At 48.7% G+C, this 14,562-nt stretch overlaps 1 protein-coding gene across 2 annotated transcripts in view; it reads right to left on the bottom strand.

Moving 5' to 3' along the window:
* Positions 1 to 14,175, bottom strand: part of ABTB3 (ankyrin repeat and BTB domain containing 3) — a 165,229-nt gene extending 151,054 nt beyond the window's left edge. For both annotated transcript variants that reach the window (XM_063395761.1, XM_063395762.1), the window contains exon 1: positions 12,955 to 14,175. In XM_063395761.1, the coding sequence (XP_063251831.1) occupies positions 12,955 to 13,912 (958 nt within the window). In that variant the 5' untranslated portion in view covers positions 13,913 to 14,175. The remainder of the gene's footprint in view (positions 1 to 12,954) is intronic.
* Between the last annotated feature and the right edge of the window lie 387 nt (positions 14,176 to 14,562).

Below are 14,562 nucleotides of genomic sequence, written 5' to 3'. Positions count from 1 at the left end.
GGAGAAGCAACACAAGAATGTGTTGAATGACAAAAAGACAGAAATAGCATTCATCAACACAACCCAAACATGTAGCCACTCTCCACCCCTGGGTTTTGGCCACAATTGAATAAAATATGGAGACTACTCATTGTCTGAGCAGCCCATCTTGATATGGAGTCTGCTGGCTGTCTGAGCAGCCCACCCTGCCTCACAGCTTGTTCTGCCTTTCCCCAGGGCCTCCTCCCCACACACCATGCCTGGATATGACAAAAAGGGCCACCAGCTGTTTTTTCAGTGAGATCAAACCTTTCCCTGAGGGTACAGCAGTCAGCCAAGCACCACCAGCCTCTCAGACAAATCCAGTGATGTCAGAAAGATGACAGACCTCCACCTAGACCTCACTCCTGTTATCCACAATCCCATGGGGAAACACATGCAGGCAAAGCCTTGAAGTCCACAGCCCCTCCATGGCACTTTTCCCTCAGGTCAGTCCCCACAGCTGTCACAAAACATGGGTGTAAGAAAGCAGAGCAGCAGCCTCTGGCACACCACTACGTGATGAGCAGGGAAACCCACTCCCATCATGAGACACACTTTTTTTATTTTCCTATTGATAATCCCAAAAGAGTGGGTCAAAGTCATTGGATGGAGGAAGTTGATCTCAAAAGCCCTGCATCCGGCTTTTAATAGAAATTGTTTGCAGCATTTAATTGCAAGAAAGCCACAATTAATTGTGCTACAGTATCAGTAAACACACTGGTCAAATCATTAGATCCCATTATTTTCCCTCCAAGAAATTACATTACTACATTATTGATACAACAATCCAGTGTAATGAAGTGGTGCTTTGCATCCTTCTTTCTGCTTTACACAAAGCTCACAGTGCTATAGCCCTGATACCAAATTTAGTGAGGGCTGTATTGGGGTTCTTTTCAGTAGGTCAAAAATTCCAGTTAACAACTTAAAAAGCAGCTGCAGAAGAAGTTAAAACACCTGTCCCTAATCAACTGCAAAGGCTTGAGTTTCTATTTGATAGAACTCAAAATTACAGCTATTTCTAAACACTTTGCTTCAACAGTGAATATTTTTACCTCATATTTTTACTTGGACAGACTATTTTCAGAAAGGCATTCGAGCGAGATTATGCCAGAAAGCAGTAAAATAGCAAGCAAGATGCTTATGTAAATACTGAACTTCTCTGAACTTAAGGGGAAAGAAAAGGAGCAGTATCCAGAAGGTCACCACTCCTAATGTAGAGAGCATACATGAAACTCAGGCAAGGAAGAGCTGCCCATGTCAAAATGGCAAAAGAAAACCTGGAGAAATGATCATGAAAGGAGCTCAGAGCACCATTACATTCAGTCTTGAGGCTCTCACCCATTCACAGGACTACTGAAAGCAATAAAGGTTATTCGTGTGCTACTGCAGGAAGCAGCCTCAGTTTGCAGTGCCCATCAGCAGCGAATGGCTCTCCAGCACACAGGGCAGCAACACCCATCACATCTTGTGCAACGCCTGCAAAGGCTGTCCAAGCAAAGCTCTGGCTAAAACACAAACCAGTACTTCCTCTGCAATTATTAATATAGGATTCATATAATCTTTAGAAATAGTCTCCATGTGCATAACCTCAGCACATCGTTTCCCTGCCTCTCCTTTGCAATTATACAGTTCCACGAACCCCCACCATGCTGGGAAAAGGAGAGGGCTCTTTAGAGTAACTTTAAATTTACTCTTTCAGTCTTGCATCTTGGCTCTCTGCAAAAAATTCAGCAGTTGCTCAAGTTCCCACTTTGCCCCTCAGTCCCTTGCATGGTGCAATCACAGAAGCCCCAGGTGCCTTCTTTATGGACCAAATAAAACCACTGTGGTTGACTATTGTACAGAAACAGTCCCCATGCCCCCTCACCAAATTTCATTATATTTTCTGCTGTTTGTTCTGTTCTTTCTCTTTCTGGAAATCAGGCTACGAAACTGAACTAATTACTCCAGGCTCAGAGGATGTTTTATGTGAGATGCTGAATTGTTCTCATTTTTCTTTATGCCATGGCAAACATTCATGTTTAAGTATCAACAACTTTTTCTGCCTATCAGTGCAATGCCAACAGCACTGCAAACCTCTAAAGGAAGAAAGATCAGAACTCAACCCCATGATGCTTCTCAAGTCACAGTCAAAGGGAGAAGCAAACTAACAAGTCCCCATTCTCTTAACAACTCTTCCCTCTAAGTGCTGTCCCTGTCCCAAATAAAAAAAAGGATGTTTCCCAAGGACTCACCCAACTCAGACTGTACCAGACCAGAAAATGTGTAAATCCCAACCCTAAAGACCCCAGTGTCTGCACTCCACCCTCTCACTCCAGATAAGACTGTCTTACCGGCACTGTCAGAAGTATGCAACATGAATTGCACAAGCAGTCAGCGGTACAGGTTTAAATCTGCTCAGCAGCCAGCTTTGTAGCCAGTTTTGCAGTTGGGATGTGTTTGTACTGTTTGCATGAGAAGCACCTATTAAGCAGGCAGCAGCCTGGTTCCAGGTAAACTTCCAGGGAGTCTCAAAACATAGCCCTAGGTTGGGCAGATCAGAGCCACCGCTGACAAAGGTGGCGGACAAGGTCCCATCCAAAGGAAAACCTTGCCTTCCCTCCTCACTCAGTGAAAGAAGTCACCTGCAATAGTGCCCGACACCTGAGCATCCAACCCCAAACCTTAGAACACACTCTGTGACTCACAGCTCCTGCCTCACACCTCACACAGCCTCTAATTAGAATCTCACCAGCCCTGATAAGGCAGTGTTCTCCCACCCATCTGATTAACTCGAGTCCCTCCACAACCTCAAGCTCCATCCCGTGCCTTTTTCTCCCCATGACATCCCTGGTCAGAGGAGGCAGAGTCGGCAGACATCAGCATCCCCATCTGCTCTGGTGGTTTGAGGGCTCTCATCACCACAGGTCTCCTTATAAAACCTGCCAATTATCCCACGCATAGGCAGTTTCTGTGTGCTGAAGAGAGGTGACAGCCCATACATCCTTCCTGAAGATCAGCTAGAGTATCTGTACACTTAAGGAGGAATGAGTTTTGGCTAGGGTGTTTTTCTCTTGTTGTATTTAATCTTGCTTTAGAAGCATTCAGCCACCACAGTCTAACTGCTGATGTGTGTCAGACAGACAGCGTCACCAACTTATCTTGGCTCCCAGCATTCTGCTGCAAGAACATTGCTACCTAAGTTCAGCATCCTTTGCATTACATAGATGTTTATGTCATTCCTACATTTAAACCTGTAAAATATTTCAAATTACTCCTCCTTGTTTTACCCATCCTTTACCAAACATGCTCTTTAAGATGGAAGCAAGGCATCATATGCATTCCCACAGGCGAGTATTTTTCATTAAAAAGAGTCTGCACGTTGCTGGTGTCTGTCCCTGCACTCAGCCAGCTTGCAAAACTGTTTCCAGAAAGAGAAGGCAATTCTTTTGTGAGCATACTGGTATAATGAAGAACTAGTTAATAGGTAAAGCACAACAGCAAAGCAACAGCAGATCCTAACTACTGAGGGATGGCTATGCTTGGGTTTTTTTCCATGTTAGAGGAACTGCGTATTTCAAAACTCCTCATCCCTCTCCTCCTTACTGAGAGCATGCCAGATAATTAAACAGAACCTCTTATTTTTAAAATCTAATTTACTTTTGAAAACCTACAGTACTGGACTATTTTTAGAATGTTTCTTATGTGGGCCAGTGGAAATAGGCTAGAGCCAGGTAGCACAAGGCCTCACAGGCTGCGCTGTGAAATCTTTAAGCTGAACACCATTAATCAGTGAAACAGTGGAAAAAAATTCCTTTCAAATTAGGAGTAAGTATCTGCAGTAAGGTACTGATACTCATCTTCAGTTTTGGAAAAGCTCATCTTAAGCAAAACTAAATCTGGGCCTAAAGCTTTGACTTAGGAATTTCTTTAATTTTTAAGTCTTTAATTTGTTACCAATACAAGAGCTTATCTTGGTGTTTGACAGGCTGTCCTTTCCAACAAAATCAGTGGGAATATTGCCCAAACAAGGACTACAGGACTGGGTTTAGCACTACCTTTCGAACAGCTTTTATCATTCAGCACCCCACACAAGACATGCACTAGAGAAGTTAACACAAGTAGCACAGGGATACCTTTTCTGAAGTACTGAGATTTGTGACCCTTATTTTATAAGTATCTAGGGAAATAAAAGCATCAGAGGTACCTAGCTCCTAGCAGTTGTCTCTGCTATACGGCAACCCAGAGAAAATAATCTACCTACTCAGACTTACAGTGAATGATACAGCGAAACCGATTTCTGTGATATGCTAGCACGCAAAGAAATGCCTCTGTATTACAGAAAAAAAAATCTTCCTAGCATTCTCCACAAAATAAGCATCTCAGTGGGAAGCCAGAATGACTCTGACCTCTGAAATCTCTCTCATTTCTGCTGGCAGCACTTCCCACTGAAGGTCTGGGAGTCCAGCATCCATCCCCAGGCATCTGGCCCACCTCCCCAGTGGCAGCTTGCCTTGCTGCCGGCCACATTCACTGCTTAGAGGTGACAGAGAAGTGAGGATGCTTCATCTGGGGCGAAGGACCTGCAGTCTGGGGAGTACATATGGCCCACAGCACCAAAACCTCTATTTTTCAAAATCCCTGCTGGGCAACATCCCAGAGAGAGGCTTGCAAGACTTGCTTAGCTCTTTGCAAGAAAAAGCCAACCTTCCCTGACTGTAGCAACTCGATCACAGCCAAACACAACACATAAGCAAAGGCACTACAGCCCAACAGTGTTTATCCAAAACTACCACAGGGACAGAAAAACTGCAAAACACTGCAGGATGCAAAGTTTCCTTCAATTATTTGACTGCCTCAAAAACGCAAATACATTCAACATACCTCTGCCACAACCCCAGCCCCACTCACTTCCCCCATCTGGGAGCAATATTTCATAGCAGTGCAATTTAAAAACAGGGTAGTTTTATGAATTTTAAAGCCTCAGATTCTTGCAGGTCCAGGTGCTACTCCACAGCACTTGAAGACAGAAATGCAGTCCTTGAAGAGGCCTCTTCTCCAGTCTTCTTGGGGGTTCCTGTTCACCTGCTCACTCACCAGCCTGTCCCAAGACCTTTAGGGCTGTGTGAAGTCCATGTGCTGTTCACATGAGCAAGGTCTACGCACATAAGAGCTCTGGAAAAGCCACGTAAGGCTGTGAATTTGCTGACCTAGAAGTATTACCAGTCCCTCACGGCTCAGCTGCAATGCCTCCGTGTGCTCCTATCTCCTGGCGAGCATCCCACCTCCTCCCACACATCCTGCAGCACTGATCCCTCCCTGCGCTTTCCCTTTCAGCTGCCTTAAACAACCACAGAAAGAGCTTCACCAATCTCCTGTGCTGCCATGTATCTTTTGGAAGATCCCAGTATCAACACCCACTACTGCCTGAAGCACCATGGCAGGAAGAGCCCAGTCCCCAAGTGTCACACCAACCAAGTTCCCACCAAGCAGACCAACATCCCACAGAAACACCAACATCAGTCAGCCACACACCACCACCCACAGGGATTTACACAAGATCTAACTCTGTGCTTTTAAATGGCCTGAAACCAACTGGGGTGAACAAGTCTTCGTCCCTTATCCACCTCTGCCAGCTTGATTTGTCAGGCACACAATCACCTGTCCTGAGGTCTCTTGGTACAGGGTGTTTAATTTTTGTCATGTTCCTTATTACCAATCCAGTATTGTTTAAACCAAATCAAAGACAATTTCTTTCCTTATCAGTGATGAGCCAAGAGAATCCCCATGGCAAACTTTGCATCTCTTGAGCACCTTTTTCAGCCTCCAAGCTGATCCACATATTTAGCACCAGATACGCTCTTACCAAACTATAAAACCTCTTGGGTTGTTTTCAGGAACAATTACACCAAAAAAGGGTACTCCTTACTATGAACTCAGCCTAGGAATCAAGAAAAAGGATAAAAATACCATCAAGATGACAGGCATCTCCTCAGTGGAGCCCAAGAAAATGGTCATGTCCCATAAGCCATGCTGTAGAACCTCCTCCTTACTCACAAACTGCCAGAGTAAGGAAGTGTGATGATTCAAGAGCATCAGCACATCAGGTTAAATTAACTAAAGTAACTGAGACAAGCCTCAGCAAGGTGTCAGCATGCCTGTGCCCCATCCACGCTGCTGAACTGATCCACGCCAATGGTGGCTTCTTTGCCTTCTGCTGCTCTGTGCCCCTCGCTCCTGCTGTCAGAACGAGCTGACAGCTATCTTCTCGCTGACTCATTTCACCTGATCAGTGCCCTCCTCTTCTGTTTTTGCAAGAGAGAAATGAAGCCCTATGGAAAGCAAAAGGAGTGACTAGACATCAGATTATATCTCCTCACATGGTTTAACAGCAGGATAACTATGTGACCTTCCAGGAAAATGGGAAGCTTACGTGCTGCCAGACAAATGTGGCCATTGATAGAAACTCTTTCTTGTAGGAAACCCCTGGAAGCAAGGGCAGACCAAGAACCAACCACGTGACCATTCGGCTGGCATAGTCCTTCACAATGTCTGTGCTTTTTTTCAGGCTGCCTAATTGAACACTTCTGGTAAAGTAACCAGAGGTTAATAAGCTGGCCACACAAGCTCTGGGGTAATTTTCACTTTATGTCTTTTGAGTAAGGGTAATTTTCACTTCTATTTTTTTAAAATATTTACTAGGTATGTAACAATTGTAATTACAGATTTATACAGAGATGGTGCAGTATGTTGCTTTTGGCCAGCAAGTAAACAAGGACAAGAGCAAAGGAAAAAAACAGTCTCTACTTCTTTCTTATGCCTAGCGAAAGCCTCCTATACTGTACAAACAGCTTGCAGACAGAGCAAAGGGACTGGCAGGATGGCACCAGTGCCAGAGCTGGACATGATGGCCCAGCCTGAGAGACCGAGGCAGCAGGAATCTTGAAACTGGGAGGAGACTGGGAAAGTGAACAGGCACTGATGAGATCCACCATTCACCAATCATCCTCTTCAGCCCCCACAAGTACACAGAATGCCAACCTGCTCAAGGACACAAATGGTGGCAGTGCTGCTGCTCATCATACTCACTGCAAGAAAACACAGCCTGGTGATGAACTCCCTCCTCCATCCCCTCCTTGCTTTTCCTGTACATCCTTTACTGGGCCAGCAACAGAAATATTTTGCATGGAAGACGCAAATTTCAGCAAACCACCTGAAAGAAGCCCCCCCCCACACTCTTTCTGCACTATACACTGGCCAGCAGAAATTACTCCAGGCAGAGGACTTAGCTCCCAACACCCACGTGCTACAGGAAACAGCTCTCTCCTCCTCTGGTGTCATGTCATCAAGCAGGGCTTTCTTCTTTCACACCTGCTTTAGGGGAAAGGTGAGGGGAAGACCATAAAGCTTTTTTTCCAACTTCTGAGATAGGAGAACTCAACCCCTAACAAGGGAGAAAGAGCTCAGGCTGTAGATGTTTCCAGCCACCACACTACTGGGTATTTACTCTGGACAATGTGGAAGGTTTGTGACTGACAAGCAGCTGCTTGGTATGATACACACTGCAGAAACACCAACACACTAAGAGTGGTGTCTTTTTCATTTTTATTAACTTTGAGCAGCAGAAGAGAGAGCATTTGCAGCAGCATTAGGAAAAGGCACAAAGTTGTCCCTAATATAAATCTCCACCTTATGTCATCAGCTCACAGGATGGCTGAAAAACTACATGAAGCCTGTCAGCACTCAGCAAAATAGCCAGGAACCCAATATATTGCTAAAACTATATTGTTATTCCCCTAACATGCTCCTTGTATACACAATCACATTTCCCAATCATCATTCCAAAGCCTCATTTACATCAGAAACTAAGTAATGTAGATGCAGCCTGAAAACTCCCCAGCGTGGCCAAGGCTATAAATGCTATTAAGGTACTTTCCAACATGACAAAAGGAATAATGATATTGGCAAACATAAGCTTTATGAGTGTCCTGGGTGCTTCCAGTATAATCATTTTTGGGTTGTTGTTTTTTTTGGGGTTTTTTTTATGTTAGACTCATAACTGAAACAAGTTACATGAATCAAAACATCCAGAGGGGAAACAAACCTTCATCACCCAGTCAGGCAAACCTCAACCTCTCAGTGGGTCTCAATTTCCCAGTCCCACCACTGTCCCCTTCTCAAGGTGTCCTCTCAAGGCAACAGATGTCTTCAAGAAGCACACACAAGCTTATTATCCTTCTGTCCCACTCCTGCCAACACCAGGTGTCAAAGCAACCCACCCCACTACAGAGAATGAGCATCCTTTCCCCAGTTCCCACCAGCTCCCACCAGCATCCCAGCTCCCACCAGCATCAGTGGCCACAAACCACAAACAGGCAAAATCTTTTGCCCTTTGGAGATTTGTACCTCTCTCCCCCCTGGAATGGAGAGGGGACAAATTCACAACTTGCTCAAAGAGGTTGTGGAAGTTTGTTTGGGAGGTTGTCAGGTAAGAGAATCAAGCAAAAAAACCTTATCATTTGTTGCACCACACTCATGTCAGCCTTTTGGCATGGGACTTAAGTGCCCTGAAACAGATGGGAAAAACAAAACAGCAAAGACATTTAAGTATAACACACTAGCACATATAAGAAACGTTTTTATTTTTTTTTTAACCAGCAAAAAATACAATGGAAACATAACGGGGAGGTAGGGGGGAAGGATATTCTTGAAATCACAGTTTAAAATAAGGCCAAGAAAATAGCATAAAATTCCATTTTGTGCACAAATATTCCCCTATCATTTTAGCTGAAATAAGTTTTAGATTGATTTTTACACTGCCCCTAAGGCCATAATGGCATCCTGAATGGTTCAATTAACAAAAAGCAGAGAAGTAACAGATAACAGATATGCTCACCAGTAAAAGAAGGGTATGGTCTCTGTATGCACACATATATGTATACTTATGTATCAACATTTAAAAGCATTTATTGATTTGGTTAAGCTGTGCTGATATACTGGTACTGCTCATTTGTTTGGAGTCCCCCTAGTTTGCCTGAATTAGGAGAAGAGGCTGAGGTTAAGCTGAGGTTAGCTGACACGTGTCAGCCAAGCCTGACCTAATCCTGGGTTTCTAACCAGTTTGATCTTCTTCTCTAAATAATATTAAGAAGAGGAAGAAACCGCAGAGATGCAGTTGGGTTCCAAATCACTATTTTTAGAAGCTGTACACAGACAAGGCAGAGCTGTGCATGCGGACTCCTCCACAGAAAACTCCACTCCGTGATCTCCCAGCTCCCCCGCTGTGTCCCTCCCACCACAAGTCCTGCCGCAAAGATATGGAGACCCCCGAAGACTGAAACAGGAAAAAACAATTTTATTAACTGCATTAATTCAAGTGTTGGCTAATACCATCCCTCCTCCTGGTGAAAGAGGAAATCCATAATACCAAGTAGGTGACTTTGAGCTACTTGGACCTGCCACCCAAATCCCTCCATTAAAACAACATACATGGATTTACTCTAATGATTTGCACTGGATCCAAGATCTGGGGAAACTTCCCATTCATCTCAAAGCACTTCTCAGATCTGGCCTAAAAGTAAGGGTTTGATGAGCAATAAAAAACTAAAATAATATTGCTTAAACCACAGAGGTGCCAGCTTTTACTGCCTTTCATTGAGCATACAGTATTTTTCTCCCACTGTTCCAAAGGAAATAACACTCCGTGCAATGGTTATAGGATGTAAAACGTGCACTCTGCTGTTCAGACGGAGCTCGTAATTGAAACATTTAAGCGTCAGTGAAATCCCAAATGTAAAGTTTTTAATTTTCATTCAGCCACGAAGTCAAAATTCAGGGGGGGGAGTGGAAATTACTACCTCAGAGTGCTTTTAAGGTCTATTCTTTCTGATATAGTAATCAGAAAGATAAACCCAGTCAATATGCCAGCAGCTGCAGCCATACTCCAGCAGCTCGCTACCAACTGCACCACCTGCTTTGCCTTTGTCATCCCTGTCCCACACGGGAGGTTATCAAGGGCCTTATCAAGGACACATGGCTGCTGCCTGCAACACATGAAGGACTGCCACTACCTTCATCTATAGGCTTTTGACCCTGCAAGAGCAATGAACAGGCTTCTGCTGGAGAGTGGGGCTCCCACTGAGGCAGCTGGCCAAGCTCAGGCCAAACACACCCAGAAGCAGCCCAGCAGGCTCAAGGGCCCGTGGAAAGAATTGGCTCAAACATCTTTGTCTGAAGACATGTGACCATCATTTATAGGAAGGAGAAGGTTATCTTGCAATATTGATTTTATTCAGCAGCTTCCAAGATGACTGAGTACGACATCAGGCTAGAAAACCTCAGCTGAAACCACTAAAAACTCTGCAGAACTTACAGGGAAACCCTGAAAGGTTGGTTTGTGTCTTTCAAATCCTCCAACCATCTTCCCCAACACCCATGTTCACAAACTCTATTAAAGCAGTCTTGGACTGCATCATGCACAAATTCATGTTCTTTACATACCTGCATCCCATGATCTTCACAGCTTGCCTGTTTCACAGTCTGGATGAACTGTAAGGTATTGAATTTAGCCTGGAAATTTTTTAAAGGTTTGACATTTGCCTCCCAGAGAGAGCCACACGTCCCCACAAAAATTTGCCTGCAGATAAGGTACTGCCACAGAGTCTGCCTTTGCTCTGCCTTCCATCCCCACCTCCACTCAAATCCCACTGGCCATGGTACCTCCAGAAAGGATCCCACCACTGCTTCTTGTCCACGCCTGATGGACAAAATCCACCGATCCCAGTGCTTGTGTGCTCATGTGCAATCCAGCTGGGAAATGACACCCCAACTTACTGAACCTCAAGAGTACAAGACCTGCCTTTTCTCCTGGATAGGTGCAAAGAGATGCCAGAAGTCTGCTACCTGCTAAGCTGTGCTATCATGATGTTCAAGTACTGAGGACAGAGCAAGGATGAAATTGTGGTTAGGCCACTAAATAGAGATGTAGCTTCCAGCGGTCCAAGCCTCCTGCCACAAACTGCCCCAGCAGTTCCAAGCCAGTCACATAATCTCTCACATCAGATTTCCCCACCTGTTTTAGGTCCCTGAGAAGGAAACATTTGCAACCAAACATGGAGCACTCAAGACATCAAAATGGTGAGGACTATATAAACAGATACATACCTCACTGGTGAAGAAACAGACTGATGTGTTTAATGGTTTATAACGCCTGGTTTAGTTGCCTTCAAAGTACTTAAGAGCAAGCAACACACCCCTGGATTAAATCTAAATAAACATTTACAGCAGTAAAAAATGGCTTTTACCATAAGGAGGCCTGGCTCTTGCTTGTACCTGTAACTCTAAATATATTTAACAGGATGCCAAACTATGTATTCTAAGATGCTGAAAAGCAAAACAAATTACAGACATTTGCATAGAAAGCAGGGAGACATAGGGAGAGAGGAAAACAAAATGGACAACTTGCTAGGGTCTGATTCAAACATCTTAGAAAAATGCTATTTGCTCAACTCAGGACTGAGCTACCAAGGAGATTTGCAGCAGCTAAGACTACAGTAAAATGGAGATGAAAACTCTATTTTGTGTCCCTACAAGGGAGATAAATGAGGGACAGAATGAAGTTCATTTAAATCCACTGATCTGATACAGAGGGAGTTAGAGAGAACCGCAAAACAAAATGAAAGGCTCAGCAGGAGCCTGCACAGCCAGTGCTGCAATGTCAGACACGCAACACAGTGCCATCTGAAACCTAAAGGCACCGTAGCAGGACTCAAGGAAAAAAACAACGGTGCCACTTCTGGGGAAGCCATGCCTGCCTGCACCAGCACTGGAATAACGCACCAGGGTCCTGCAACACAAGCCCCCGAGAGCAGATGCATTTTGAGGGGTGGTTCAGCGAAGCCTCTGGGGAGGACATTCACTGCTGGAGTAAAACCACCAGAGGAATAGAACTAAGCAACATCTATTTACAGCAGGGGGGAGTATCTGCACCTTTCCTTCACTCCCACTTGGCATCCTCCTTTGAGTGTCTTATGGGATAGAAGGTGCCTTAAGACAATAGATAATTAGCTGTAATGCATCCTCTGTGGCTGTAACAACTTAACAAGTCTTATCTGGAGACGTGATCTAGGCTTCCAGTCACCCTTGTTCTCCCAGTTCCCTTCCTCTTCCACACCCCCCCCCCCCCAAAATATTTGCATCGCCGCTTGACAGGTATTTTGAATTTAAGCTTAATGGAAGTGTTTGCATGTGTCTGTGCACGCTTGGAAGAAGGTATGAAAAAACCCACCCTATTTTAACTCTGCCTCCCTGAAACACGACTCGTTCCATTTTCCCTTCCCTGACAAACAGAGGGAGCTGAAATAAGGAACAACAACTTTGGAATGCCACTCTACCGAAGGATAACTTATTAAAAATATTAGATTCATCCTTTGAAAAACGAAGGGAAAAAATGCCCAGGAAGTTGATGCATCATGGTGTTGCATTTGTGTCAAGCTCTGGGTAAACATGCAGCAACATGAATGAAATCTGTCCAGAAAGACTGCATTTCAGCGCCAACCACGCAATCGCTGGCCAAACCACTGCATATGTAACAAAAGTTTGATCTCGCCTGCAAGCGCTCAGCTGCGCTTCTGCCATTTCCTGTGGAAAACTGAAGCTCTGAACCACTGTCTCTCAGCCAGCCCCCGCCGACACCCAGCCCATCACGCCGCGGCAGGCGGGCGGGCAGCTCCGGCAGAGCCGTGCGGGGGATGCTCGGCGGCTCCCCTGCCGCCGTCCCCGCGCCCCGGGCCGCGCACCGCCGCGCAGGGGCAGCCGCGCCGCTCCTCCCTCCCCAGCCCCCGGCCCCGGCGGCAGGTGCGGCGGCGGCGCGCCCGGGGCCGGGGGGGCAGACGGGGGCCCACCCGCCGCAACAGGTGGTCGTGGCGCCCGGTCCCGCCCGGCGGCCGCACTTACCGCTGGCGTTCTTTCCGCAGATGAGGTGCTGGTAGGGCTGCAGCAAGCCCCAGAGCTCGGGGTCGTTGTTGACCGTCTGCTCCAGCGCCTCCAGGGTGAAGCGGGGCGCCTCGCCGCCCTCCTTCTCCTTCTCGGCCGGGGCGGCGGCGGCGGCCGGGGGACGGCCGGGCGGCGGGAGCGGGGCGGCGGGGCCGGCCAGCACCCGTGCGTGGATGTCGCGGAAGAGGCTCTCGGTGCCGGCCGTGAGGTAGATGGCGGCGTGCTCGTGGATGCGCAGGGCCACGCGGCTGTCCACCATCCAGCGGTAGAACTTGCCCACGGAGAAGGCCAGTCCGCACCGAGCCGACTTGCCGCGGCTGAAGCGGTCGCCGCCGCTGCTGCTCATGTTGTAGAGGGAGAGGGCGCCGAGGGCGGCTGCCGTGCAGCGGGCCGCCAGCGTCCAGCCCAGGACGATCTCCATGGCGCTCCGCACCTCGTGCTTGGTGCACTTGGCGAAGCGGAGGCTCAGTCGCTGCGCCTCCCGAGCGATGCGCACCAGCGCCCGGCTCACCAGCGTCGAGAGCCGCGCCGCCGCATCCCGGCTCCCGGGGCTGGCGGCGCCCGGCGCCCGCGGCTCCCGGCGCGGCGGCGGCGGCAGCAGCAGTGCCTCCACCTCCTCCAGGCTCCAGGGGACCTCCTCAAGGTCGGGCAGGAGCCGGGAGCACTGCTGCCCCGCGCAGTCCAGCACCTCGGAGTCTTCCGCTAGGACGGTGTTGACGGTGTCGAAGCTGTTGTGCCGACTGTGCATGGAGTCAGTTAGGTGCGGCCAGCAGCTTCCTCCATAGGGGTACGCGGGGTGCGAATCCGAGCAGCACAGCGACAAGTTGGAGGAGCGCACCGAGTCCGCCGCACCACCATACCCGGAGTCCAGCGTCAGGTCTTCCAGCGTCCTCACCGCCGTCTTACCTCTCCGGGCCATCGCCGCACTTCATGCTGCACCCGCGGGACCCGGGCGGGGAGCGGATCACGGGAACGCGGGGGAGAGAGAGCAGCGAGCGGGCGCGGCGTGACCCGCCGGCCGCTTCGCTCCGCTCCGCCAGACGGCAGCGAAGCGACGGTGCTGCCTGCGCCCTGCTCCTGCTGCTCCTGCTGCCGCCGGCCGAGCCCCGCTGCCGGCCCGACTCCGGCTCCTGCACTGCGCCGCGCCGCCGGCCCGACACCGCACCGCAGCACAGCGCCGGCCAGCGGGCGGGGGGGCGGCCCCATGCAAAGCGCCGCCGGCTCGCAGCCAATGGGGAGGGCAGGGGGCGGAGACATGCAAAGCAGCGCGCCCGGCGGCCAATGGGACGGCGCGCTGCGGCGGCCGCCCCTCCCCTCGCTCCGCGGGGCCGCTCCGCGCCGCGGCGCGCGGGCCGGGAGGGGGCGCGGCCCGCCCGGTTCGCCCGCCCCGCCGCGTCCCGGCCCGCCCGCCGAGCCGCCGGTGCGCGGAGCCCGCCCGGGTGCGAGCTGCGCGCAGGCAGCACCTCAAGGGCTGGGACTTTATGCGCTGCAAAGCGAAGATGTGTTAATGCCGTCCTGGCCCCGCCGGCAGCCCGGAGAGTGCGGCCAGCCGTGTCCTGCGTTGTTCCC

Source organism: Prinia subflava, chromosome 4, assembly GCF_021018805.1.
Source record: "Prinia subflava isolate CZ2003 ecotype Zambia chromosome 4, Cam_Psub_1.2, whole genome shotgun sequence".
In the NCBI taxonomy this organism is placed as follows: domain Eukaryota; kingdom Metazoa; phylum Chordata; class Aves; order Passeriformes; family Cisticolidae; genus Prinia; species Prinia subflava.
This window is presented reverse-complemented; position numbering and strand designations above follow the sequence as displayed.